General features: G+C 41.2%; 1 protein-coding gene across 1 annotated transcript in view; it reads left to right on the forward strand.

Moving 5' to 3' along the window:
• Positions 1-26008, forward strand: part of TNFSF11 (TNF superfamily member 11) — a 33582-nt gene extending 7574 nt beyond the window's left edge. Inside the window, exons 2-5 of the mRNA XM_037800486.1 lie at positions 1597-1764; positions 19757-19802; positions 19882-19980; positions 25032-26008. Coding sequence (XP_037656414.1) covers positions 1597-1764; positions 19757-19802; positions 19882-19980; positions 25032-25453 — 735 coding nt within the window. The 3' untranslated portion in view covers positions 25454-26008. The remainder of the gene's footprint in view (positions 1-1596; positions 1765-19756; positions 19803-19881; positions 19981-25031) is intronic.
• The last annotated feature ends 253 nt before the right edge of the window (positions 26009-26261 follow it).

The raw sequence follows: 26261 nt of genomic DNA on the forward strand, positions 1-26261 counted from the left end.
TCCTTCCCAGCCCCACATTGTTCCGTTAGCCCAGCATTTTCTGGTGGTGAGCCAAAAAGGCCTTTCCCTGGTTCTTCTTTCCTGAGGTCTGAACCCACTTTGTCCAGTCTTCTCTGGTTTTATGGGAGACTTATTGGCATCTTCTAAAAGTGAACTTTCTTTTTTTTTTTTTTTTTTTTAAATATGTGGTTAAAAGTTTTCCTTATGTAAAAACTCAAATTCTGATTTGTACTACTCATTTTAAAGAAAACATTGAAAATAAGTATGGATCGCTAATAGTTTTTTTTCTCCCATGATCATAGGTAATCCATACATTTTCAAGACTGGAATAATAAAATTTGTATCATGGGTGCACATTTTTTGAGAGACTGTAATTTCACTTTGAGGATTTCAGATACTGACAGTTTATTTCTGATGATTGGTTAATAAGTCTGCACGTCTTTCTGATTACTTTTAGAAAGATAATTAAACCAGGGAATGAATGAAAGACTTGGTTGAATTCCAACTGAGCTTAAGTTATTGTAAATTTATTTTATTTTTTACATTTTTTCATTTTTCCATCTAGTTTGCACCTACCAAATAAACAAATGTACATGAAGGACTTCGAATTTTTGAAAGAAGAAGATAATAAATTAAACTAGTATTACTAAAACTGTTGAGAACTGATTATCTCTACCCTTTTTATCTGGCAGGGGAAACCACTACAAAGGTTTTGTTAGAGCCAGGAGGAGTTGATGGCAGACAATTTAAAGAGAAGAGTGGTGTTTAAAGAAATGCTAACCCCAGATCACTGCTCTAAGCAGTGGCTTATGGAGTGAAAATATTTAGGGTGGGACAGTCTCTTACGTTACAAGAATTTTAGCATCTCCCAGCATCTGGGAGTATAGTTTGCTTGTCCTGCAGCCCTCCACACCCCACTGTGATCACCAAATATCTCCACACACATTCCCAGACACTTCCTGGCAGTGGTACACTACGGGTTGAGAAACAGTGACGAGAGATTCCAGAAAAGGGGAAATCAGGCTTCTGGCTTCAGGTTTCGTTTGGAGCTAGGAAATGGATTTCTTACTCCCTTCTTCAGCTGATTAAAATATGCAGTAATTAAGGGAAAGGGCCAAGCAAACCTGGTGGCCATGGGTGATGCTACTTTCCCCTGATTTTTGTAGGCTTTGTCTTTGTACATGCAAATGGGCTCCATAGCCCTGCTAGTATATTGTATATAACTTAAAAGACAAAAAGCTTTCTCCATCTGCACTGACCATGTGTGATTCTCTTGAAGCCTCTGCCCTTTATGAAGACTTTCCAGTTGTCAGGTGATTTTGGTGATTTCACCATCAATCACATATGCATACTTCTGTTGTTGAAAATGCTCCCCAAATTTTTGATTATTTTGTGGAAGATATTCAGCTACTGATCAAAATGAAATCAGTGGTTTCACTAACTTGAAGGTAATTGTGCTAACTTTTAATTGCTGGGGAAATAAAGACGGTTGCAAGGATGAATTTTTTGTTCTTAAGTCATACTTTATTAAATAGCGGAATGTTGAATAATAACGACACTAAGATGGTCCTTATATATACGTATATATTTTTTCAGATGGATCCTAATAGAATGTCAGAAGACGACACTGACTGTTTTAAGAGATTTTTCAGACTCCATAAAAATGCAGATTTGCAAGACACAACTCTGGAGAGTCAAGACACAAAATTAATACCTGATTCATGTAGTGGAATTAAGCAGGCCTTTCAAGGAGCTGTGCAAAAGGTAAGTCCCCATTGAGGTTAAGTCAAGGGCCCTTGCTGACATTAGCAGCACTGGAAATTAAGTGGCTAAGTGCTGTTGCATTGTCCTTCTTGTCATCTTAATAATTTGTAAAAGAGCTCAAGAGTAGTTTTTGAAGGGACCAACAGAATTCTTCTGAAGTTGATAGTGTTTGATTACGGTGGCCAGAGACATTCATGCAAATACCCTTGTCTTTTCATTCTTTTTTTCCTTTTAAGAGGAAGGTTTTAAATTCACACTTGGAAGGAGGACAAGGTGGTTTGTGGTTAGTCAATGGGTCAGTTCGCTAGTTTGAATTCATTGACCTAGAAACCATTCCCTGAGTTCACTATCTGGTAGCTGTTTCCTTTACATTGGGTTTTGTAATGGTAGGATCCCCTATTTCTTATCTGTTGGTCCGTGGTTCTGATGAGAAGAAATTGTATTTGGTTCTTTGTTGTCAACTGTGGTGAGGAGGTAAGCAAGCAGAGATAGACATTCGGTGTCCATCTTCTCATTTTCCAGGAGAGCTGGGTGAGACGGGAGGAGATAGGGATAGGAAGGATTGCCTGTTTTACTCTCCTGGACAAAACCTATTTGAGAGTCCTGCAGTCTTGGAATTATTTTTACTTACTGCCTCTTCAGAAACTGGATAGAACCCAAACCATGACCCCAGTGCTTGCACACCTATAGGCATTCATGCATCCAGTTCTCCATTCCAGCAGCTCCCTGAAATCTCTCTCATCATTGCAGAGGGAATCCTAAGTTCTCCAAGTCCTTAAATATTGAATTTTAATTTAGTCTACTTTTTAAAAATCCACCTTCAGTAGCAGCATGTTTTTCAAAGACAATGCATGTTGGAGGTAGAGTTGGGGGAATGAAGTTGGTTGTAGAGGCAACTAAGCCAGGTAAATGTGTGCAAAACCCATCAAGTTGAGATTTGCCATGTTTTATCAAGTTTAAAACACCACCAGTATTCAGCTTGCTTCATATACCACTAAGAGAGGAAAAAAACCCATTGATTAGAAAAGATGTGATTATTCCAGTTGCATGCCAATTTCAGAGATACTAAAATGTAAAAAATGTGCATGATAGAATTGAAGAAGTACATGTTATTCTAATATCGATAAGAAACACATTGTTTATGATAATTAATTATTCATTACAATTAGGAAGTAAGAGGCTTAGCTTTGTGCAGTAGCTATGTATTTTTTAATGTGGACTTAAATTCAGTGCTCTTTTTTTATCTTACATTGTGTTTTCTGAGCTACAGCAACAACAATTATGCCAGTCTATTCATTTTTGTTTTTCTTTTCAATATTTCATTTTCTTTATGTGCTTTTTACCCCATTTATCAAGATCATCTCTCGAATATAGAGCAATCTCTCTATAAACAACTATTTACATGTACTAGGGGTAATCTATTAGTTCAGAATTGAATCCATTAATAAGGTAATCCTGGTTAGGTGAATGATCTCCTAATTTTCTGTTTTGATCAATACATATTGTAGCTCCTTAAAATGGAGAGACAAATTTTTAATTTCATTGGTGTACTGTTTCTTAAAAATTATACTTTAAGTTTCTTATAGAAAAAATAACTGCTGTATCAGCCGAGATAATTTTGAAAGTAAAGAATATTAAGAAGGACAGATATCACCAACATATTTTTTAACGGGAATGCACAAATGGTTCCATCTTAATAGATCAAAAGAGAAAAACATACAGTTATGTCATAGATCCTGAGAACTGATTGACAAAATTTTGCATCTATTTCTGATGTTTAAAATCCATTAGAAAATAGAACTGGATGGATTCTGGATGTTATCACAAATATCTGAAATGAAAAGTTATCTAATATTTAAAAAATAGGAGCATTCTCCTTAAAGTCAGGTACACAACAAAGATGTCTGGTGTCACCATGTTGTTGAATGTTGTTCTCCAAGTGCTAGCCAATGCAGTTATGTAGGAGAATGAAACATGTACTGAAAAGGAGAGGGCCAGATTTGCATGTGATATGTTTGTGTACTTGGGAAAAGTCAAGAGAAACCGAAAGTCTACAGGCAACATAAAAAATCAGTTTGTAAAAAATTAAAAATAATCATTAGCTCTTTCCATTTCAGACAATTACTAGACAGCGTGATGAAAGAAAGATTTTATTCTTAACAAAAACAAACAAAAAACGCTAAGAATAAATTTAGCAGGAAAGGCACAGGGCTGTGAGAATAAACTAGAAAACTCTTCAGAGACACTTAAACTAGGATTGAATAATGCAAAGACGTAATCATGTAAAACCATGATCATTATTGCACTGTAACTTGGGCAGGCAAATCTGTAAAAGAGAACAAACAGCTTAGAGTAGATCTTATTGTGTGCATCTCTGTGGGTGAATGTATGTGTGTATAAAATTTAATGTAATATAAAATTGTTTTAAATAAGTGGATGTAGTTTAGGTCATTCAGAATGGCATTGGGACATTTTGTTTACTATTTCAAAAAACTTATAGGCTTACCTTATGCCCTCAGTGAAAATAAATCCCAGATTTATTTCATCGCTACTCTCTGGCCGTCCTACAACTGCCTGTATTATTTCAGTGTGCCTTTTTGCCCCCAGCTGCTCCACCAAGCTTACTGTTCCTTACTGTTACTGTCACATTTCCTTTGAGCTTTCTACGTGACAGCCTAGACAGTGATTAACAAATCTGAACTTAAGGTACAGATGGTAAGAATGACCGAATTTTCAGTATTTTAGGAACCTTTTGGATACATGGTGCCTTGTTCTAATTGAGTAACACTAATTATGACAGATGCAGTCCCTGGCAAGCCAGAAGGAGAAAGATCAGTGGGCAGGCAAGAATAATCAACTGCTTTTACTAAAGGCACACAGTTTTGATTAGACTAACAGATTATTGTAATTCAGAGCATGAGTAGAACTTTATTTCATTAAGTTCCCATTTGTTTTTGTTGGGCTATAGGATTTTAGCTCTTACATATGGGCAATAATATTACACACAGTTCATTCTTTGTAAAGAATTAGGAGCTGTCATAACAGGCCAATGTGTGTTTGGAGGTAGCAGATGCCATTTTCTTCCCTCTAGACAAGAGGAAGGAAATGGACGTTATCCATACCTTGTTATTAAAACCCACCAAAGCCTATAAAGTGTGGATTCTGTGGTGGGTACCATACTTTGCCATGCCTTATCCCATACCCAAAGACTTAGTTTTCTCCTGTCCTAGCCAAATAATGATTTGTCAAACGCGCTATCCTTCGATGAGGATTCTTGGTTAATGTGACACTCTGCACATCTTGCCAAAATAATCAGATATCTCATTTCTCTTGCCGACACTGAAAATAGGACGGCCTTATTAGCCATTCACAAGTTGTTTTAGTTCTAATACAGTTATTGAGGCAACCCGTAAAACAAAATTACATGTGTTGCTGGAATCATTACTGAAAGATCACCCCTTCTCATGGTAACAAATGCTAGACATAAGCACAATGTGGCATTATATGTGTGCAAAATGTGGTGTTGACCCAGCACATCTTTGGTCAGACAAGTAATGCTGTTTTTTCCCCTTTTTTTTGTTTGTGGCTGGGTTTTCTTGTTTTTTTTTCCCCTTTAGCCCAGAACTCTAAAAACTTCTTAGTGATCCAGCCCTACCAACCACATTTTATAAAGTCTATCATAACAGTCTATGACAATAAAGAAAACACTAGTACAAATATAGTGTCCAATTTATAAAGTGATTCTTGTTTCCAGCTTTGGCAGCCTCCCCAAGCCTCCAGCAGCCCGGGGAACGGAGTGGTCAGCTCAGCCATGAGCAGGGGCCTGCCTGGCGTGGCAGTGAGGACACTTAACCATTAGACCTCCTGGCCAGTCTCTGGAAAGCCATCAGTTTATGCCCTAAATATACATTCTGGGCACTCAGAGCTGTGACTCCAACTTGGGAACTGCAGCACATGATTTTAATAGGCCAGGTTGTTGATCCCACGTTGACTACCTGTTTGTGAAAAACTTCCTGCTACTTACTTTCAAAGATATTTGAGAGAATGATAAGCGGGAGAAGGATGGATATACTTTATAGCACTTTGGATTGGATTATCTTCCATACTCCTCATTAGCAAGGGGCTTGTTTTGCAAGCTGACTGAACCGAAAGCCCTTTGTTCTCCAAAGTGGGATGTTCAGCCCATTCAAAATGATCCCTGAGATGTGGGAAGGAAGCATTGGGACTTATTTTTAAATATCAGCTTTTAAATGCTTTTATGTCTTTGTGATTACTTTGTAATGTACATAATATATTTATACAGGAGGGCTTTTATTTAATATTTAAATAAATTCATGTGCACAGTTTGGGAGTATTCACATTTTTTTCTATGGTAGAGCTGCTTAATCGGAAATGTTTAGAAACCACGGCATGAAACTGTAAGCCCCATCAGGAGAAAGGCAATGAATATGTTGCTCATATTTGAGTATATCAATCCTAGTTCAGTTTCAGGAATGAATGGATGAATGACGAATGACAGCCTCTGTGAACTGATATTTTTAAGTGAAAAATGGTGTATCAAACAGTTCATTGAGCCATTCAGAACAATACAAGCCTGATTTTCATTTATCTAATGTCTTACCAATGTTACATTTGATAATTATGAACATTTTTAGCCTGAGGCAATATAGGCCCATTTCTGTTAAAAGTTTTCAGCCAGACTTCTCACATTTGCCTCAGATTTCTTTGCCCCTCCATAGCCTGTTCACAATAGAGGCAGACATATAATGTGAGCTAAAATCACAGCTCTAGCTCTGTAAGTACAAGTTTATAAAACACTTTATTTTCACCCCAGAATGTGCAAAGCCAATGGCAATAATGACAGCCGGTAAGTTATCTTGTTGGCATATTCTTGACTAACCATTTTTTGGAGCCAATGAGCCTCCAAAGACTTACTGGACAATGGAAACAAAGACCAGACAACCAGAATTATTGAACTTAATTCTTGCCGTGAATTATTATTTTTTTACTCCCTGGGGATCAGCACGTATTTGGCCTCGTCTCCTGCAGGATTCATACTGTAAATGCACCATTTCCTCTGATGTTAAAGATGACATACCCAAAGCATTGCAACGCTTTGATCCTTAATGAGTTATTCACTGTATTTGGTACAATCTAAACTGCTGTTACAAGGAGACCTTTAAATTCAGTGAGCTAAATAAGATAGCTTTTTTTTTTCCTAATGTAATAATCCAGAGGTGAGCAAATAGGACTAGTAGGGAGTTTTCTCCATTCTTAACATGTACCTTCTATCATTGGGGCCACGTTGGCTGCTCCAATTGTGGTTATTTCCAGACAGAGGAAAGTGAGAAAGAAAAAAATGCAGGCAGTATCTGGAGGTGAAGACACTACTCACAATGTGGCTGGAACTCACTCATAAGACTGTATTTTGTTGTGTAAAATTGAGTGTGTTGATTGCACAACTGGGTGATGATACTGTGAGGCATTGATTGTATACTTTGGATGGACTATATGATATGTGAATATATCTCAATAAAATCTGCAGGTTCCAAAAAAAAAAAAAAAAGAAAGAAAAGACTATTTTGCTGCAAAGGAGGCTGGACAATGTAGTCTGTAGTTGGGCAGCCATTTGCCCATCAAAGCTTAAAGAGGAAGGGGGTTGCCTATAATAATAGGAAAAAAGGAGAAAATGGATAATTGGGGACAGTGAGTAGTCTCTGACATTCACATATCCTATTTAGGCAGTAAAGTAGACTCGCTTACCCTAGGAGCAAGAGCTAACCCTGACTTTTAAAGAATGCACAAATCTCTGAGAAAAAATTAATCGTCAAGATATTTTTTTGTAAAGATTAAAACACTTTAGGCTTACTTATATTGTGGGACAGAAACTTGAAACTGGATTTAACAGCATTTGTCCTTTTGAGGACGTTTCAAAAGGTCCCTTGAGGTATCTGCGTCTGTAATCTTTGAATAAACCTTCATAGTCACCTTCAGGGTTTTTTGCGAAGTTTTGTGGCTTTGAGGACATTAATTTAAAGCCACAAGGTCAATCAGATTAAGTGGTTGTGTTTTTTCTTTATGTAAAGCTGATTTCTTGAAATTCCAAACTGAATTATTTCCCAAGGCCCATTCCCATTTTAAAAACTAAAGTAAATTAAAATATGAGTATATCTTAACTGCCTGTGAAATTGTGAAGTTGCTATATATCCATCATTTCTCATTTATTTTTTTAATTAAAAAAAAACCCACTGCACACCACCAAAACAAGGGGAAAATTAAACCTCACTCATTGTCACTTTGGATATGTATACAATTACATGTGTCCCAAGAAGGTTTCTTGTAAACCCACACAGAAACTTGGGTTTTGGGGGCACCAATGTTCCCAAATTAAGATGTTAGTCATGTAGTGGTTTTCCAATGAGATTTCATCTCTGTTTGCCATAACAGTTTTGGGAACTGCAATTCAACCCCAATCATATTTAGCATTTATAAAGCTGTCTTTATGGGAAATCTGAAGTAAGACCCACAGAGTTTTCCTACAAAGCTAAGGCCACCTTACTGCTTTTTGCCCTACAGTGGACTATTGTCTATAAAGTGCTCAGTGTCATGGAGATCCAGGGAGAAGATAGAAGGGTTTAAAAGAAGAAAATAACCAGTGAGTGTTGCTGCTAGAAGTGGGCTTATCTTTGTGCTGCAACTACCCCGGGATGGAATAAAAGATATTCTGGGTTGACACATTTACGGAAACAGTGAACAGGAAGGACTTCTCTGACAGTGGATCTTCTCATTGATTGGCCTGGGGTCTTGGATTACAATTCTAGAAGTCAATGAAATGGAGGTTCCTTGGTTGGAGAGCAAGGTGGTGATGGGTGGGTTGGATTGTTCCACCAGGATTTGCTTATTCTAGGGGAGGTACTGTCTGTGTAGTTGGAGAAAAAGATAGGTCCCAGAACAGAATTTCCCACACTGGCTTGATCTTAAGAATCACTTTGGGCCCTTGTTGGGAAAAAAAAAAAAAGCTCCTGGATCTGCCCGTTGGAGACTCTGATTCTATAGTTCTTGGGTGGCTCCTATGATTTTGGAAATCTAGAAAAAGGGCTGATCTGTCTTTGAAGGAAGGCTTCTGGATGGGTCTAGATATAGTATCTGGGACCAAGGGGGTGTTCTACACATCCTAAAAAATGGCTAGAGCCTCCGGTGGACAGGGAAGCCATTTGTGAAATAACTAAGTAGATCAAGTGTGTGCAGTGTGGACGAGGGGGTCTTGGAAGTGGCATCCGGTATGACCGGACAACAAATGTTCACTTGAACTCACTGAGGTTCAGGAGGTGGGAGAATTCTTTTCTCATTTAGCTTCCTTATCTCTAAAGTGCTACCTTAATATCTTTGCTCTTAGAGACCACCACATGGTAGTAGTATCAGTAGTAAATAATAATTATCATTGTAAACCTTCAGGCTTGTATTTTTCAGAAAGATGTAGTGAGCTCAGCATCCCTTCTCCTCAGTAACCATACCTGCATCTCACCTGCTGTACCCTTTCATGGTGAATAACAGCATCACCTCCGTTCCCCCAAACCAGAAGCTAGAGGACGGTCTTATAGTTTCCACGCTCACCAGTTCACCACACCCCCGTCCTGTGATTTTTACCTCCTTTTAGTACTTTCAAATGCTTCTCTGTCCTCTCTGTCACCACTCTTGTCACCTGAATACAGGCCACCATTTCTTGCAATGGCTCACCCCATCTATGATCTCACCCACTCGGTCCATCCAAATGCAAATCTGAACCTGCTGCTTGCTTTCCTGCTTAAAAATCCTTCAGTGGATTTCCATGGCCCTTGGGATAAAGTCTGACAAGCTCAACATGTAACCTCAAGTCGTCCGTGTTCTGGAAGCCCTCACCCGACCCTTGCCTCTCCAGCTTCATTACTTTGTAGGTGCCACCTCATTGCCCCCACCTCAACTTGTACTCAACGGCCCCGCCATAATAAGTGCTTGAAATTCCCTATCCTGGCTGCACCTTTTCACCTCTCTGCCTGTCTGCTCTGATCATGACCTCAGTGATGGCAAAGAGGGCACCTGTCCTGTATCCTTAGCACCTGCGGGATACCTGGGCCCTAGCAGCCTTCAAGAAACTTTGTTAAATGGATGCACAAATGAATTATAGGCCGTTGTGCATGGCCCTTTATATGCCATCCCAGGCCCTTCTCTGGGTTGTCAGTTTCCTCATTGTCTTTCAAGATTCCTCTCAGGCATCATTTCCCAAAGAGGCCGACTCTGATGCCTGCCTGCCCCCATCCTGTGTTAGGAGCCTCTCCCGCGTGCACCCACCGGTGTCCTGTACTCGCCTCTGGCATAGCACTGACCATGTGGGACTGGGGTTTGTCTGGCTAGTTAAGGACAGCTGGTCCTTTCAAAGGACAGTGTGATATTTAGTTTCTGTTCCTGGAGGTTGGCACATAGTAGGTGCTCAATGGACATTTAAAGAATAAGTTTGATGAATGAATGAATGATCTCCACCCATCCCTGTGTTTAGTGTGACCACATGGCTAGCAGTTTAAAGTTTCCAAAAGCTGGCCACCTTGGGAATCTCCAGAAAGATTCGTAAAAGGTTAGAAATTACTCCCGAGCATGGAGTTTTCCCTGCTTCCTTGAGAGGGGAGCTCCTTCCCTTTCTGGGGCATGAACAAGATGGAAACCTGGAGACTGGGGGTTTGCAGACTGCTGCATCCCTTCCTGGCCTCATCTGTTTGCAGCAGCTTGCCTGTTCCTTTGAGTCTGATAACCACCAGCCAGAAATCTTTCCGGGATGGCCTGTGGGAGTCAGTCTCCTTCAGAGGAGATGGCACTTTGTAAGTGTAGAAAGCTCTGTGAATGTAAGGTGGCATTGTTATTTTTCAAGTGGCAGAATAAAGAAGAGACATGGTAAATAGCACAGTTAGTCCAACGTGCCACATTGCAGTTATCCTGCCAAGCCCTGAGATTAAACTTTTTTTAACAAGTACCATAGTGTAAGACATTCTTAAATTGGGCTCTTTATGAAGACTAATATTGCTGTCATAAGGCTACTTTATGAAAACCCGAGGGGACCTTTAACTGTAGCAGATGTTTCCTCATTTAAACCATGAAGGTTAAACAATAAAAACTAATTTTCTACTCCCAGCATACCCATCGCACTGCCAAGGAGAAGCATCACTGTGCTTTCTGAAAACAAGGGCAAGCCTCCGTTCAGCCCTTTGGTGGGTACAGTACATTACGTCTTTGTAAAGACGTGTTTTTTTCTTTTAAATTCAGTTTCACTGAGATTGTTCACATACCATACAGTCATCCAGAGTGTACAATCAGTTGTTTATGGTGCCACTATATAGTTGTGTATTCATCACCACAATTTTTTTTTTCAATTTTTAGAACATTTGCATTACTCCATAAAAGAAATAAGAATAAAAAAGAAAACTCAAATCCTCCCATACCTGTAACCACCCCCCCTCCATTATTGACTCACAGTATTGGTATAGTACGTTTGTTACTGTTGATGAAAGAATGTTAAAATACTTTGCAATAGGTATTTTTTCCCCTATATGCCCCTCTATTATTACCTTCTAGTTATAGTGTCATACATTTGTTCTAGTTCATGAGTGAGATTTCTGATATTTGTACAGTTAATCAGGGACATTGTCCACCACAAGATTCATTGTTTTATGCATTCCCATCTTTTAACCTCCAACTTTCCTTCTGGTGACATACGTGACTCTGAGCTTCCCCTTTCCACCTCATTCACACACCATTCAGCACTGCTAGTTATTCTTACAACGTGCTACCATCACCTCTGTCCATTTCCAAACACTTAAGTTCAACCTAGTTGAACATTCTGCTCATAATAAACAACCACTCCCCATTCTTTAGCTTCATTTCTATATCCTGGTAACCTATATTTCGTATAAAGACGTGTTTTTTTCCAATCGGCTGACTTCTTAGGAAGAAACGGTACCCCGTGATCGTTTTCCGGGGCAGGAAGCTGGGAGGCCGGCCCACATCTTGGTAAAGTTCTTCACTGAGAATTTTCACAGATGGCTGTGGCATGGTGATGGCGATTCAGTTAGGAGGTGCAGAGATTTGGAGGCTGAGTGGATGGTGGTGGTGGAGGGGGTAGAATCTCTGTTGAGAAGTTTAGGCTTTGGGTGGGAATTTTTTAATCAGTAGTTTATGTTTAAAAATAAAGAAATTTAGGGATCAAAACATAAAATTATAAATTAAGTCCGAAGGCTCTTACCTTCAGGATTAGTGGGACCTGTAATCCATCTACCGTCTTTCCTCTCCTGCTACTTGCTGGGGGCCGCTGGCCCTCTTGCCCATTTCACCCCCTCCCCCAACTCTGGGATGGGGGGAGCTGCCTCCTCCCTCCCTGGGGCTCCCCACCTCCCCCTTCCTGGTGCTTTGCTCTAGGATTTGGCTGAACAGCATTTGGCTTCATTGCTGACCTTTCATTACTAGTATTTAGGCGATGGACCAGCCAATAGCTTCTGCTCTTAAAGTTCCTGACCTTAGGATGATTGTGAACTGTCCCTACTGACTCTTATTCAGGATCTGGGGATCCCCGCTCCACCCAGGTGCATATATAGTGTACCCCTGGATCCTGTGTGTTAGAGGCTCAGTGTGAGCGTTAGAAGACAGGAAAGCCGAGCCATCTATTCCAAATCTCATCCCTGTAGTTGGTTGCGTGCTGCCTGCGAGGTGCTCTTTCTATGCCTTCTTAACCAAGAATGGCATGGATACAAAAGCTTTGCAATTGCAGCTGAACTACTTGATGAAATGTGAAGGCATGTCCGTGTGGGAGCAGCATGAGCACAAGTCTGCGTGAATGAGAGAGCAGGGTCTTGTAGGGAGATCTAATAGCAAGCAGCTCCTTGTGCCTGGGACCTGTGGGGCCGAGGGTGTCCTTAGGTGTGGTGGGGGCTTGGGGGTGCAGGAGACGAATAGCTAGAAGACCCTGAATCAAAATCCAAGCCTGATCAGGTGAGGCCTTATAAACCCTGGCAGGGAATGTGTGCTTGTTCCGGAAGCCTTTGGGCAGCCCTGGTAGGATTTTAAGAGAAGGGACTTGATTCCCTGTGTGCTTTGGGACACACCCTCTAGCAGCAATGGAGAGCAGAGGGGAGACCCGGAAAAGAGGTAGGGAGCGTTTACCGTATCTTCAAGAGACATTGTGAAAGCTTAAAGAAAGGCAGAGGTCCTGGGGTTGGAGGGGAGGAGATGGATTTCAGGGCTCGTTACAAGGTGGAATCCGCAGGACTTCTCTGCAGGGACGGGAAACTGGCTGTTCATTTTCAGAAACAACCCATGTGTGGCATGCATGTGCTAACTCTGCTGATGAATGCACTATTCTTGCAACCAGGTTGGAGAAGAATTACATGAAGGGCATCATTAATATGTTAAAATGAATGCCTTGCATATGTTGACAAGTGTATGAACCCTGTATTGTATCTGGCAAACGGGGTGTTAAATCTTTGTTCAACCAGCCAGATGTCCCTGCAGCTGTTGCTGGTTCTGCCAAGGGAAGCACCACCTGAGACCCCAGCTCCGAGCCGGTGCCCGTGGTTTCCGAAGCATCTGGTTGTACAAATGGCTTTTCCTGTGCTCTGATTGACAGACTCCGCGTGGACTGCAGACCACAATCATAATGCACATGTGGGATTTGCAGCCCGATAAGCCCAATTTCAGACTCCAGGAACTTGACCTTTTCAGAGATTCTTTACAGCTGGGAATGTCCTCGATTGTACCTTAAATCTATTTACATTATTTTAGAAGACTATGAACACTGCAGTCAAACAAACGTTGCAAATTTAATAACATTTGCTCCTGGATTGGAAGGCTATCACAGTCATGTTTGGGGCAATATTTTAGCCAAGTTTGCAAAGGTGGGCCTAGAGTTTGTTGTAAATGTTTAAATTACCTGGAGCAGAGTTCCCGTAACTACTCAAGGTGTTTCTATTTATTCTTATACATACAACTTCTTCTAAGTGGCCCTGACTTATCCAAGATTGAGCCAGCACTAGGCTATCTCCCTCCTCCCTATGTTTGGCAGAAGATTCTAGAAGATTTTAAAAGATTTTCAAGCATCTAAATGGAGCCTGATCCCCAGGGACAAGATTCACAGTCTGCTCTCTTTAAGTTTTCCCTGTCACACTCCTGGGAGCTGGGCTTCTTGGATGTTGAGATCAGAAGCAGTTGAACCGAGGCAATTCTGGAGACCACAGTTACACAATCACATTGATCTTTTGTGTACTTTATTTCCTGGAGGAGAAATTGTGAAATCTCAACATTTTTATACAAGTTAAGTGAAAGTTCAGATAAAAAATCCTGTCGGTTGCTTCCCTGTCTGTTTAAATGACAGATGTTTTCCGAGATGAAGTTAACGCAGTCCAGAAAGGAAAATACCGCAAATGAGAGGATTAAAAAAAATTGTTGTGAAATTTCCTCCTTTCTCCTGTTTTTAGAGTTTGGGGTGGGGGTGGACTGACTGCAGTTTAAAATCCACGAAGCCTTCTGCAGTGTCCCCGGCTGTTAAATGTCAGCCAACGCCCACAAGGTGGCAACATAGCAAAGGGCTTCTTTTATTCTTGAATTGGCAGCTGGTTCTTTGACTTTCTACCAGTAGTTCGATTTTCCTTTATCACTATGTTTTGAAGGGTTAAATGAAGCTATCATAATTCAGGCCTGAATTATGCTTATCTGAGATGCATAAATTTGGTGAAAAGCCTGGCTGTTACAGTGTGCCCATAAATAACTTCACTCACTCATGTGAATTTTCTTAGTGACTTACTGTAAGCAATGATTTAGACCGTCATGTGCCGTTTATAGAAAACAGCGGGCAATTCCTTTTGTCTCTTGCATGCAGCAGGTGACAGACAATGCCGTATTCTGAGAAGATGGATGGCGAACTTCCTGGGGAGCAGGACATTGGGTTCTGTTTAGGATGGTTCAACGGTGGCTCTTAGCCAAGAGGAGACGATGACAGAGAGGACTGTTTGCCTGGCTGGAAACGGTTTCTGGCTTCTGCCTGAGATTGTTTGCTGGATGGGAGGTGTGTCCAATCTGCCTATGCCTGTTTATGCAAATCTCTGGACATTCTGATAGTGCAGGCAATGTATGATTGCATTAGATATTTGTCCAGAAAGTTAACTAAGTAGTTTTTGTTCATTTACAGCTGGGTTTAAAATAAGATAAAGCACATAAACAATGTTTTTTGAAGATCTCTTTCATCTGAATAATTTGTTCAGAGGGAAGGCATTAGGATGTGCTTTGTAGTGTTTTACCAAAATCAGAATATCAGAACTGTCTGAATTCAAAGAAAGCAGAAACAATGCCTGCATTATATCATCTGGGAATAAAAGTGCTGCAAATCTCAAGCACTCGAAGTAGTCTGACAGAAGTAGAGGACTAATGTGGATGAAAATAAATGGAAATGCAAAGCTTAGAAAATAGACAAACTTGTCAGGATGAAATATGGGCATTCCTTAGAATGGTCCCCTAGAATCCTGAAAATGAAAAACATTAGGGGGCATCCAAGAAGGATCCATGCTTGGGATTTATACAGCAAAGGATCTGAGGTCTATGGGAAATAACTAAACACTTGAATGGCCCTGGCTCTGTGGAGTGCATTTGACAGGATCATGTATGGAGACAGGAGGCCTCCTCATTCAGAATATTGGTTTGCAGGGTTCATCAGCCAAGCCCTGAATGTGTTCTCTGAACCAGTTTTTTTTCTGCAGCCCCTTGGAGTTCTGAGACCCTATTTCCTGATGTCTAGACTCCCTTTTGATAAATCCCTTCCTCTGTCCATGCCATCAAGCAGCCAGACCCCCTTTTTCAGAAGGAAACCCACCCTCTAAGAAGCACTTGACTTTTCTTTAGCTTTCACAAATATATTTGATGTCTGCATCTTTACAAAGGGGTGTAGCAGATTGGATGATGTACCCCAATTCAGACATGTTCTTAATCTTAATCTGCATTCCTGTGGGGTGAACCCATTGTAAATAGGACCTCCTGAAGATGTTATTTTTAGTTCAAGTATCGCCCAACCAAATGAGGGTGGGCCTTAGTCCATATCACTGGAAGCCTTATGAAGAGAAGAAACCGGAAGCCAGAAGTTGGAGGAGACCGCTCAGGGCTGGAAGGCGGTGAAAACTGGAAGTGCAGACACAAGAAAGGAGAGGACATCGCCACAGGACGGGAGGCAGAGCGGCAAGCCAAGGAGCCTCAAGGATTGCTGGCAGCCAGACCAGAATGTACAGACTCCTGGAGAGAGCCAGCTTTGCTGATATCTTGATTTTGGACTTCTTCTAGCCTCAAAACCTTGAGCCAATAAATTCTTGCTACTAAGCCCAAACCAATTTGTGGTATTTGTGATAGCAGCTCTGGCACACTAAGACAAAGGGTGTTGGGATATCGCTTGGGAAGGTGGGTTCAAAGACATAGGTTGGAGTCTTAGCTTTGTTAGGTGAGTTCTTATTCTGCTTCTGCCTCCATTTCCCAGCCTGGAAAATGAGAATAACAATAGCTACCCTGGCTTCGATTATAATAAGAATTAAATACAGTACCATAGGGGAGAACACTTTGGCAGATACAAATATAAAAGATTAGTTTTAACTTCTAACATGTGGAAAATGTATATGAAGGTGTGAGAATATAATAAATCTGTGACAAAATAGGGATGTCACCAAACAACTGTACATGGGGATGTGCAGTTAGCAACAGTGTTTCTCAACTCTTGCCATATGTTAAAATCACCTGGTGTTATGTTCTCTTAAAACTGGCAGTCAGTATAATTAAATACGACAGCCTATGGTTGTCCTATTGCTTGTGGCAAGTTCCTATTGGTCTGAGTCTTAGTTTTCTCATCCATAAAATAAAAGATATTATTACCTACCTTGTAGGATGGATTTGAGAATTCTATAAGGTAATATGTTTTTGGTCCTGGAAAACAGGAAGTACTCAATAAATCTTAGTTGTCTCTGAACACCATATAGAATATTAACTGTTTTGTAAATGCATGGTGATTACTTTTGGCCAGATTTCACTTATTTTCTTCAGGCTAATAAAATTGCTATTATATGAATTGTGTCATCTAACTGTAAAAACTTGCTTAGATGTGTCCTTATTGGGTGACTGTGAGGAAAAATAACTATTAAAATTTTTGCATAAATAATAAAAAAAAAAATCACCTGGGGAGCTTCTTTAAAAAAAAAAATGCTTTCAATGTCCAAGCGATTGAGTTAGACTGGCTGAGTGGATCCAGAGCCTAGGTTTCTTTTAAAAGCTTCTCAGGTGGCTCTAAAGTGCAACCCCGTGGCTGTTTGAGGCCCTGCTCACAACAGCTTAGTGATGTCCCCAAGTCAAAAGAGGTAGCCTTAGAAAAATGTTGTGTTTATGGTTGATCTTGATGCAAATACATAACAATAATCTCAGAGGTCAAAAAGTTGGGAGGTGGGGAGCTACAAGAATAGATTTTGAGAATACATTTTTCTTTAGCCTGAAGGTGTCAATGCATCATTTTTCCCACTGCAACGTCCCTATAGGATTTTTGAGAGGAATTGCAATTCTTGGATACCCAACAATGTATATCAAAAGAGCAAAGTTCCTTATGGGCTTCAACTAGAGTTTTAATTCATCCTGGATCTTAATATTTTTTTATGCTCTGCTTTTGAGAGGTGCTGATTATTGAATTTTGTTGTTGCAAAATGGGTCTGTGGCAGTTCTGACTTAGAAGCCACTGATTGACCTACCAGAAATAGTTCATTCCCAGGTGGGAGAGAACAAACTTTCCCTGACTGTTTAATGAGTGGCGTGAGCTTGATGTTCTTTGAACTTGTGTCTCAAGCACCCAGAAAACCACACATTTGCCTTCCTGTGCATCTTTTGGGTTAGAATGGGATTGCCATTCTCAAATTGGCGACAGCACCAGCCCACCTGCTAGAAATGCAGATTCTCTGGTCCCACCCCAGCCCTCCTGTATCAGAAACTCTGAAGGGGGGTGTCTGGCAAGGGATGCCCTACAGGCAGGGGTGATACATTCACTGAATTAGCACAAAAGCTCTTTATTTTTTGTTTCTTTTAATAATAAGTGTGTTTATTTAGAAGAGCACGAAACAGCATGTTGTAGGTAATGCCATACTTTGCTTTCCTTCTGCCATCCTCCCTCTCCCCTCTGATGGTGAGGTACGTCAGGACAAGAGGGAAAATGAGGGATAGCTTTAAATTTCTGAATTCCTGTGTCAACATAGGTTCTTATTCCAGTCTTTAAGAAACAGTAATCAGGTAAATCAGTAATCTGTATCCATAGATGGCTAAAGATAAACGCAGTTTATAAAGATACGTGGTGTGCCTAGAATTCTCTGTTGTGAATGCAGTGGAGGCAAACCCAGGAAATTCCAGAAATCAGCACCATTGGGAATCTGAAGGTCGTGAGAAGAGAGCTGGGAGATCGGAGGTCAGGAGGCGGAGAAGGAAATCTTGGATGGAGCGGGGAGGAGAAGGCGGTTCAGAAAGGGCCACTGCATTGCCCAACTCACATGAGGCCACCACTGGCCCAGAACGTGCTGCCGCTGGGGCTGTGGGGTGGAGGCCTGGCCTAGGCAGGGGCAGAAGGGGGTCCTGGGTGAGCCCCTGAGGTTTCTTCCTGAAGGTCAGCCACACCATGACTTCTTTAGGACTTTGGATTAGGGAACTGAGGACAGCCAAGGCTGTCTCCTTGAAGGGTTTTTAAAAATAGGATAGATTGTCGTCTCTCTTGGAGGTATTGAGAAAGGAGAGAGAGGAAAAAATGTCACCTTATCTCCAAAACCCTTCCAGCCTGACCTCAGGCCATGTTGTGTTACTGCCTGTATTTGGTTAATTAATTAGCTAATTAATTAATTACTTTCAAAACCCTGCTCTTCTGCCATGCTAAGAACTTGAGCTTTAGGGCTTATCTTTTGAGTGTGATGGACTGTAGAATGGTGGACATGAGTGACCAGCCCAGTCTCAGAGATAAGGAATCTCTCCAGAGTGTTTCTGGTATGTAGATACCTGAATTTTCCAAGCATCACAGCCAAGCGCCTGCAGGCCTGATCTCATTCCATCTGCCCAGCCGCTGTCTGATAGAGGTGCAGTTAATATCTGCGACATATGGAGAAGGAAACTGAGGGGTGCAGAGGTGGGTGGCTGGGCAGGGCTTTGAACTGAGGTCCAAGCCTGACCTGTCATCTGGGTCCCAAGTGTGTCATTTACCCTTGGCTAAGGTCCTGATTCAGATGGACGTGGTGTTCCCGATGGAATTCTTGATTTTCTGAGCTCGGATTAAGATGGGCAATGACCCACACTCTTTATGTACTCAGATTCTTTCTTTTCCCAGCTTGTACTCTACACCTCTATTTGTGGCAGTATTTTAAGTTAATTAGCAGTACTTTAAAAACTCTTAGACCTCTATATAGTACTTTAAATACAGTATACGGTTTTTAAAATAAAAAATTGGCCACTGGGAGCTGGGCATCATTCTCTTCTGTGTGGGCTGAGCTTTGGTGTTACAACAGGAATTCACTAATGAAATAGACATAAAAAGAACCTCCCTGAAGATTCAAGACGGTCATACATTCTGTGTAATTGTTATTTCCCTAGTTAACTTCATCTCCATGGGTGTACCTGCTACATATTTATAATTACGTTCAATTACTCCATTGTTTAGAAATTACATTTAGTCTTTTATTTCCACTTATTGTCCAGAGTATTTTGTTAGATGGCATGGGTGGTCTAGTTTTTAAGAAAATCAACATAATTCTTTGGGGTGAACTTCCCTTGACAGCTCTCTTTGAATATCAAAGAATTTCACTGCCTTTCCACTTCTGGCATCTTTTGAAGGAAATGAAGTTTCATTTATTTTATGTCCAATGGTTCCTGCACTCTTAACTGCTTTATAGAAAGAGTGGGTGTATAACCAAGATGTTTTTCCTTTCCATTTCAGGAATTGCAACATATTGTTTCGTCACAGCACCTCAAAGCAGAGAGACGTAAGTACAGATCTGTGTGAATATTTGGAATCCCACAGGGTCGCTACTCTCTGGCCTAACCTAGTTTCTCTCATCTCAGCTATGGTGGAAGGTTCATGGTTAGATCTGGCCAGGAGGAGCAAGCCTGAAACCCAGCCTTTTGCTCATCTCACTATAAATGCCACCGACATCCCATCAGGTGAGTTCCCTTTGCATCCAGCCTGACAGATATTGCAGGTGTCATTTATTGGCCCATTTGAATCCTCAACTCTGCTAGCCTGTTACTAAGTATTCAAGCGCCCTTAACTTAAGATGGAACAAAAGGTCTTTAGTCTTGGGCTGATGATCCACAGTCAAGTGAACATCCTGGATTTGGTGATTCTCAGTCGTGTCTTAATGGACGTCATTGCTGTTTCCTTCTCAGATAATCAGCATGGGTGTGTATTTTAAATGACTACAGGTTCAGGTGTGTAGAAGGAAGGGCAGTTCCTTTTTATGCTCATCTGGACTTAGCCAAGCTGAGGTTGACACATCCCCATTGCTGACCTCTGGGGTGAATGAATTCATCCTGTGGTCGGATACTTAGCCGTGTCCTGTCGCATTACAGGGAAGGGCTCAACCGAGTGATCTGTAAGAGGTGGCAGCCTTCTAGAAAAATGAGACATCCCACCCCGTCTCCAGGGCTCCTCATTTTCTCTGGGTAAGAGTTTAACTCCACGGTCTGGATGTCTCATGATCCTTTGCAAATGAGGAAACCTGGAGCCCAGTGCCTACATCTCTTTCCTTGCTGCACCAGCTATTTCATTACATACTCCTAGTGGTTACTTCCCCTTGGGATAGGAAAGTCTCAAAAAGATTACAAAGAATATTATGATAGAATACTAATTGCGCATTATTGTAGTTATTTTGCAATTTATTAAACATCTACTATGTGTTGGGCATTTTGCTGTGTGTTTATTAGCTGTACTGTTACTCCAACCCTGCAAGTTAGAGATTACCTTGCAGATTTTGCAGATGGGGAAATTGAGGTTCATATAGGTTGGGTTGTTTGCCTCAGGGTCAGAGGGGTGGCAGAATTAGAAGTAAAATTTTACTCCAGTTAATTCCAAAGCCCATGTTTTGTTTTGTTTTTCCCACATTGCATGAGAAAATATAAGAGGTCACGATGACGATGTATGTTGTGATCAGTTGGTTTTATCAGCAAGAAATAAATTCGAAGCACTGTGTGCCTCTTGTCCTGTAAGAAGTAGATTGGGGTAGTGTTTAACAGTAGGGGCTCCAAAATCCCAGTGCCTGGATTTGAAGCCTCGCTGCACTACTTTCCAGTTTTGGGATCTGGTATAAATTATTGCATCCTTTGTGCCTCGGCTTCGTCATGTATAAAATGGGAATTGTGATCATATCTGCCTCTGGGTTAGCAAGGAAGATTAAATGAGGCAATGAGATGGACTGTTCACGAGAAAGCAGGCCTAGAGTAAGCCCTCAGTGAATGTGATTTGTTATTTCCATTTGAGTTTAATTAAATAAGTAATTTATGCATAATATACTTTGTTCTATAAAGGATCCAAGGCAAATCTTTCATGGGGTTAGAAAAAAATCCAAATTTTAATAAATGACTTTGAAGCCAGATGATAGCCTGGGACATGCAGCAGTTTTTCTTGACTGGGGACATAAAACGTGGGAAACCAACTCACTGGCTTCTAGACGATTTTCCTAAACTACCTATCCTGTCCCAGATACTTGCTTCATAAACAAATTTTCTCTGTGTCTGTAGTTTGTGTGTGTGTGTGTGTGTGTGTGTGTATGTGTGTGCGCATATGTCTGTGCACCCCTTATGGTGCAACTACATAATTTTCTCTGAGTGGAAAACTGTTTTGCATGTTAGCAAAAGCAATCAAATTAATACTGAAGCATCAGCTGTGTGTGCTGTGAATGGACTCTACATTTATCTTTTTAGTTCCTTTTAAATGGCGTATGATAAATATTGCATTAGAGCGCACGCCAAAGTCTGTTTGGCAACAGCGAGCACGTTTTAGTTATAAAGCTTTCTCTGCAGGCACCTAGCATCAAATCATTGCCAAAAAAACAAGGCAAAACTCCTAGTTATTTTCTGAGGGTTATTGAGTTTGTGACTGGGTGGAATGAGTTAGTGTGTACTGCTGTTTAAGAAAATAGAATTTGCTGCCAACAGTCCCTCCACTCCATTTATCTCTCCCAGTTTGGCCAGTTCCGGAAACTTCAGAGGAAGATGGCTTTAATTTTACATGTTCATTCTGGGGCTCTGTTTACACTTATTTGCACATAAGAAATTAGAATCTGCCTTCTATTGACTGTTAGTTTGTGCATTTCCAAAGCTTTTTGAGTAAAATGCATGGGGCAGTATTTTGTGGGACCAGAATACGTGGGTTCCTTTAGAGTGTGCTCCGGCTAAGCATTTGCAGAGACTTCTTCTCCCATATCTGACAGTAGTGGACAGCATGCCTGCATGCTCTTCAGTGATGGAATCCCAGGCTGCCCACCTGAGACCCTTCAACCTGCTCCCAATGTACTTCTCTCACTGTTTTCCCACTTCCTATACAGGAGTGCACTGGTTCACAGTGACAGCTTTCCTAAACTCCTGAGCGTGCCAAGTCCATTCCCTTTTCTCCTCAAACAGCTTTCTTCACCGACAGTCTTCTCCCTTGCCTGAGCCCATCCACATTTGACCCAAGTGCACCCAGTTCCCTGGCTCCTCTGTCCCCTCACTGAGCTGAACTCTCTTCATTGCCATGAATGTCTTCACTTTTCACTTGACAGTTACTTGTAATTGAACATCTGCTGTGTGCTATGGGATATGCAGAAATCGAAATGTTATATTTTACATGCTCGTTTCTTATTTTCTCCATGATTGGTGGTGAGTTCCTTGGGAGGAGACTGGTTAGTATCATTCTTAATTATGGGCTGAGTTAATGTGCATGGAAAGCACCACACAGATATTTATTAAATGACAGATCAACTCAATGAATCAGTGAATGGATGGGTAAATGAATGAATAAAAATGGAGATATCTTCACTAGGAAGTAAAGACGTTATGTTTGACTTTAGTGATGGCACCCACTCTAGGGTCCTGTCTTAGCCTCTCTCTCTGTTCTCGTCCTTCCTTGCCCTCCCAGGCCATGTATCCAGGCCCTGGTCTAATACCAGCTGATCCATCCTACTGATGGGTCAAGACTAAACTTGAGCTTAATTGTTCTGCTCCTCTCTGTTAAAAGAATCATCATGGGGATAAATAGGACAAATAATAGACTGAGTGGGGTAAGGAGGGGAGTAACATGGGAAAATTTGAAATGGGAGAGATCTTGAACTTTGTTAGCTTTCTCAGTGGGTTAGGTGGCTGTTTAACAGTAGGGAGAAATTACTTGACTGGTGTTTATGAGGATCTGATGAATGGAATCTTGTAGTCTCATCTTGATTCACTTGGGGCTGTGGGGTAATATATACATTTGGGGTGTTTTAATCTGGGATGACCTCAAGTTGGACCTCCAGAGAAGAAGAAGGACCTGGGCTGTGGTTGCCCAGGGGGCAGGGGTGCTGGTGATGGCGTCTCAGGAGAGCTCCAGCACCCGCCAGTGGATGGGCTGTGCAATTCAGGAAGTACCTTGTCCCTGGGCAGAGGGTTTGGGACAGGTGGTTCTGGACCTTCACAGGCCTGGTTAGAGATGGGTCTTCCTGCTGCGACTCCACCCCGATGCCTGTTTTCTTCCACTTGCCCCACTGCCTGGTTGATTCTTGGAACAGCCTGAGATTGGGATCCCCAAACCATCCCCAGGTGGCCTTGCACCCCCTCTAGAGACACTAGAACAGCTCCCATCCTGTGGTTCTCCAGTGAAAGGGGCAGGGGCTCAAGGTTTCCCAGGATTCAGGCCAGTCTGGGAAGGAGCCAGCGAGGATTTCATGTTCTCTGAGGACCTCCCAAGGATCTACTTTAACTGGAGGGTGTCAGCTCTGATGGATCTGTGGAATACACTTCAATCTAGCTCAAGTCCGGTAGGCTAATTTTTTTCCCAACATCTAAGGACCTGACCTAAACTGTGGCCACAGAGACTAAATCCCAATCCCAGACCAAGACTCCTCAGTCCTGTTTGCCCTGTTGAAATCCTAACAGACAACCTTAATTTAGCAAGTACTAACAAAATGTGTTTTTGGAGCTCCTCGGTGTAAGAACTTCCCAATGTTAGTTAATGAGTTCTCTGGTTGGATAATGGGGTGTCCACAGAAATTCAAATTTTGATGAATTGGATTTATCATAGGGGTATTGCCAGTTTTTAAAGACCTGATAAAATATCCTAAATATTGAAAGCATTTAGAAGATTTAGAAGATTCTTCAGAAACTTTTACTGCTCCAGAAACAATAGCATGAAGACCAATTGTCAGCACGTTTCAGGTGTGAGAAGAGGCTAAAGGAGAACTCTCCTCATTCAAAAGACATTTTACTGTGCTTTAGTCACAAAGGATCGTGTGACTTTGTTAAGCCGGAGAGTGCAATGCCGAGAATATCTTCTTTCTAAACTTCACTGGGGATAGCTCTTCAGATTTGTGAATCTGAGAGGCATTTGGGCTGTTGGAGGGAGGAAAAAAAGACAGTGATGAGAACAGAGCTTAGGAGTTTGGCTTTTTGGTCAAAGTTTCTATGATTCAGATTTTCATCTTCTTCTGTCTCCTCCTGTCCATGAATTAACAGCAGAGCTTGAGATGCATGAAGTGTGGAAATTCTCCGTACACTTGCGTCTTGTTTTCCTTTGGTTCCTTCACCTGGGATGATCTTTGTGTTCCTGTCTTGTGTGGCTGAATTCTGTTCCTCCTTGAAGTGCTCAGATTCAGTGGCAACCCCTTAAATCCATTCTTGATCCCACTCTCGCTGAAGATAATCTCTCACCTCTTTGAATTTCCACAGTAATGATCTATACCTTTCCCAGCAGTGCATATGCCTTTCTTCTTCACTGCATACATCTTACCTATTCTTAGTATACTGTAGGCTCCTTGAGGGAAGGAGAAAAGAGGTTTTATCTTTTTACCCTCTAAAGTACGTACAGAAAGCACTAAGTATATTTGAATGCGTCTTTCCCCTTCGAGAAAATAAATTTTGGGAAGCTTTTCTCCCATTGGTATAACAACCATTGTTCTATGGTTTTCTCCAATCTCATAGAAGTGTGAGGATGTCCTTCTCCTACAAGGCCCTGCCTTTAAATCGTGTGACTCTCCTCCCCTCAGGTTCCCACAAAGTGAGTCTTTCCTCCTGGTACCATGATCGCGGTTGGGCCAAGATCTCCAACATGACTTTCAGAAACGGGAAACTCGTAGTTAACCAAGATGGCTTTTATTACCTGTATGCCAACATTTGCTTTCGACATCACGAAACTTCAGGAGACCTAGCGACGGAGTACCTTCAGCTGATGGTGTACGTCACCAAAACCAGCATCAAAATCCCGAGTTCTCATACCCTGATGAAAGGAGGAAGCACCAAATACTGGTCGGGAAATTCTGAATTCCATTTTTACTCCATAAACGTTGGAGGATTCTTCAAGCTACGGTCTGGTGAGGAGATCAGCATCGAGGTCTCCAACCCTTCCCTGCTGGATCCAGATCAAGATGCAACTTACTTCGGGGCTTTTAAAGTTCGAGATATAGACTGAGCACCATGTTGTGGAGCATTATCATGTATTTCCTAGGATGTATGTAGATTAAAAAAAAAAAACAAAAACAAACAAGCCCAGGAAGATGTAGATGGGTGTGTGAGGCTCTGCCCCATGGCCCCTGAAGATGTGTCAATGCCCTTGACCCTGTAGAGAACACCTGTATTTACAGCCAAGGGCAGATGGTGGACTCAAGGTGTGTTATGTTCTAAAGGCTTTCTTACACAGCAGTTTTTAAATTTTGTAATGAATTCCCCAAATTAAACCAGATTGGAGCAATTGTGGTTACTGATATGAAAATCTGCATTTGGGCTACTGGAGGCGTTAATTCTCCAGGTCGAGCTCTTGGCTAAGGGCCACCATACAGCTGAAGCAGAGAGGCTAGTGTTTGATTACAGGCAGATGAACATCTGAAGGGCTGAGTTCTTTTGAATTGTTACATCATTCTGGAACCTGCCAATACCTTTTCTAATGAGGAGAGAAAATAGATGTATTTTTATATAATACCTAAAGTTATATTTCAGATGTAATGTTTTCTGTGCAAAGTATTGTAAATTATATTTGTGCTATAGTATTTGATTCAAAATATTTAAAATGTCTTGCTGTTGACATATTTAAGGTTTTAAATGTACAGACATATTTAACTGGTGCACTTTGTAAATCCCCTGGGGAAGACTTGCAGCTAAGAGGAAAAAAATGTTGTTTGCTAATATCAAATGTGTTATATTTCTTCACCCTTTTTTAACTTAATAGATTTTTCAGACTTGTTAAGTCTGTGCAAAAAAATTAAAACAGAGGCCTTAAACAA

Source organism: Choloepus didactylus, chromosome 12, assembly GCF_015220235.1.
Source record: "Choloepus didactylus isolate mChoDid1 chromosome 12, mChoDid1.pri, whole genome shotgun sequence".
Lineage (NCBI taxonomy): Eukaryota > Metazoa > Chordata > Mammalia > Pilosa > Megalonychidae > Choloepus > Choloepus didactylus.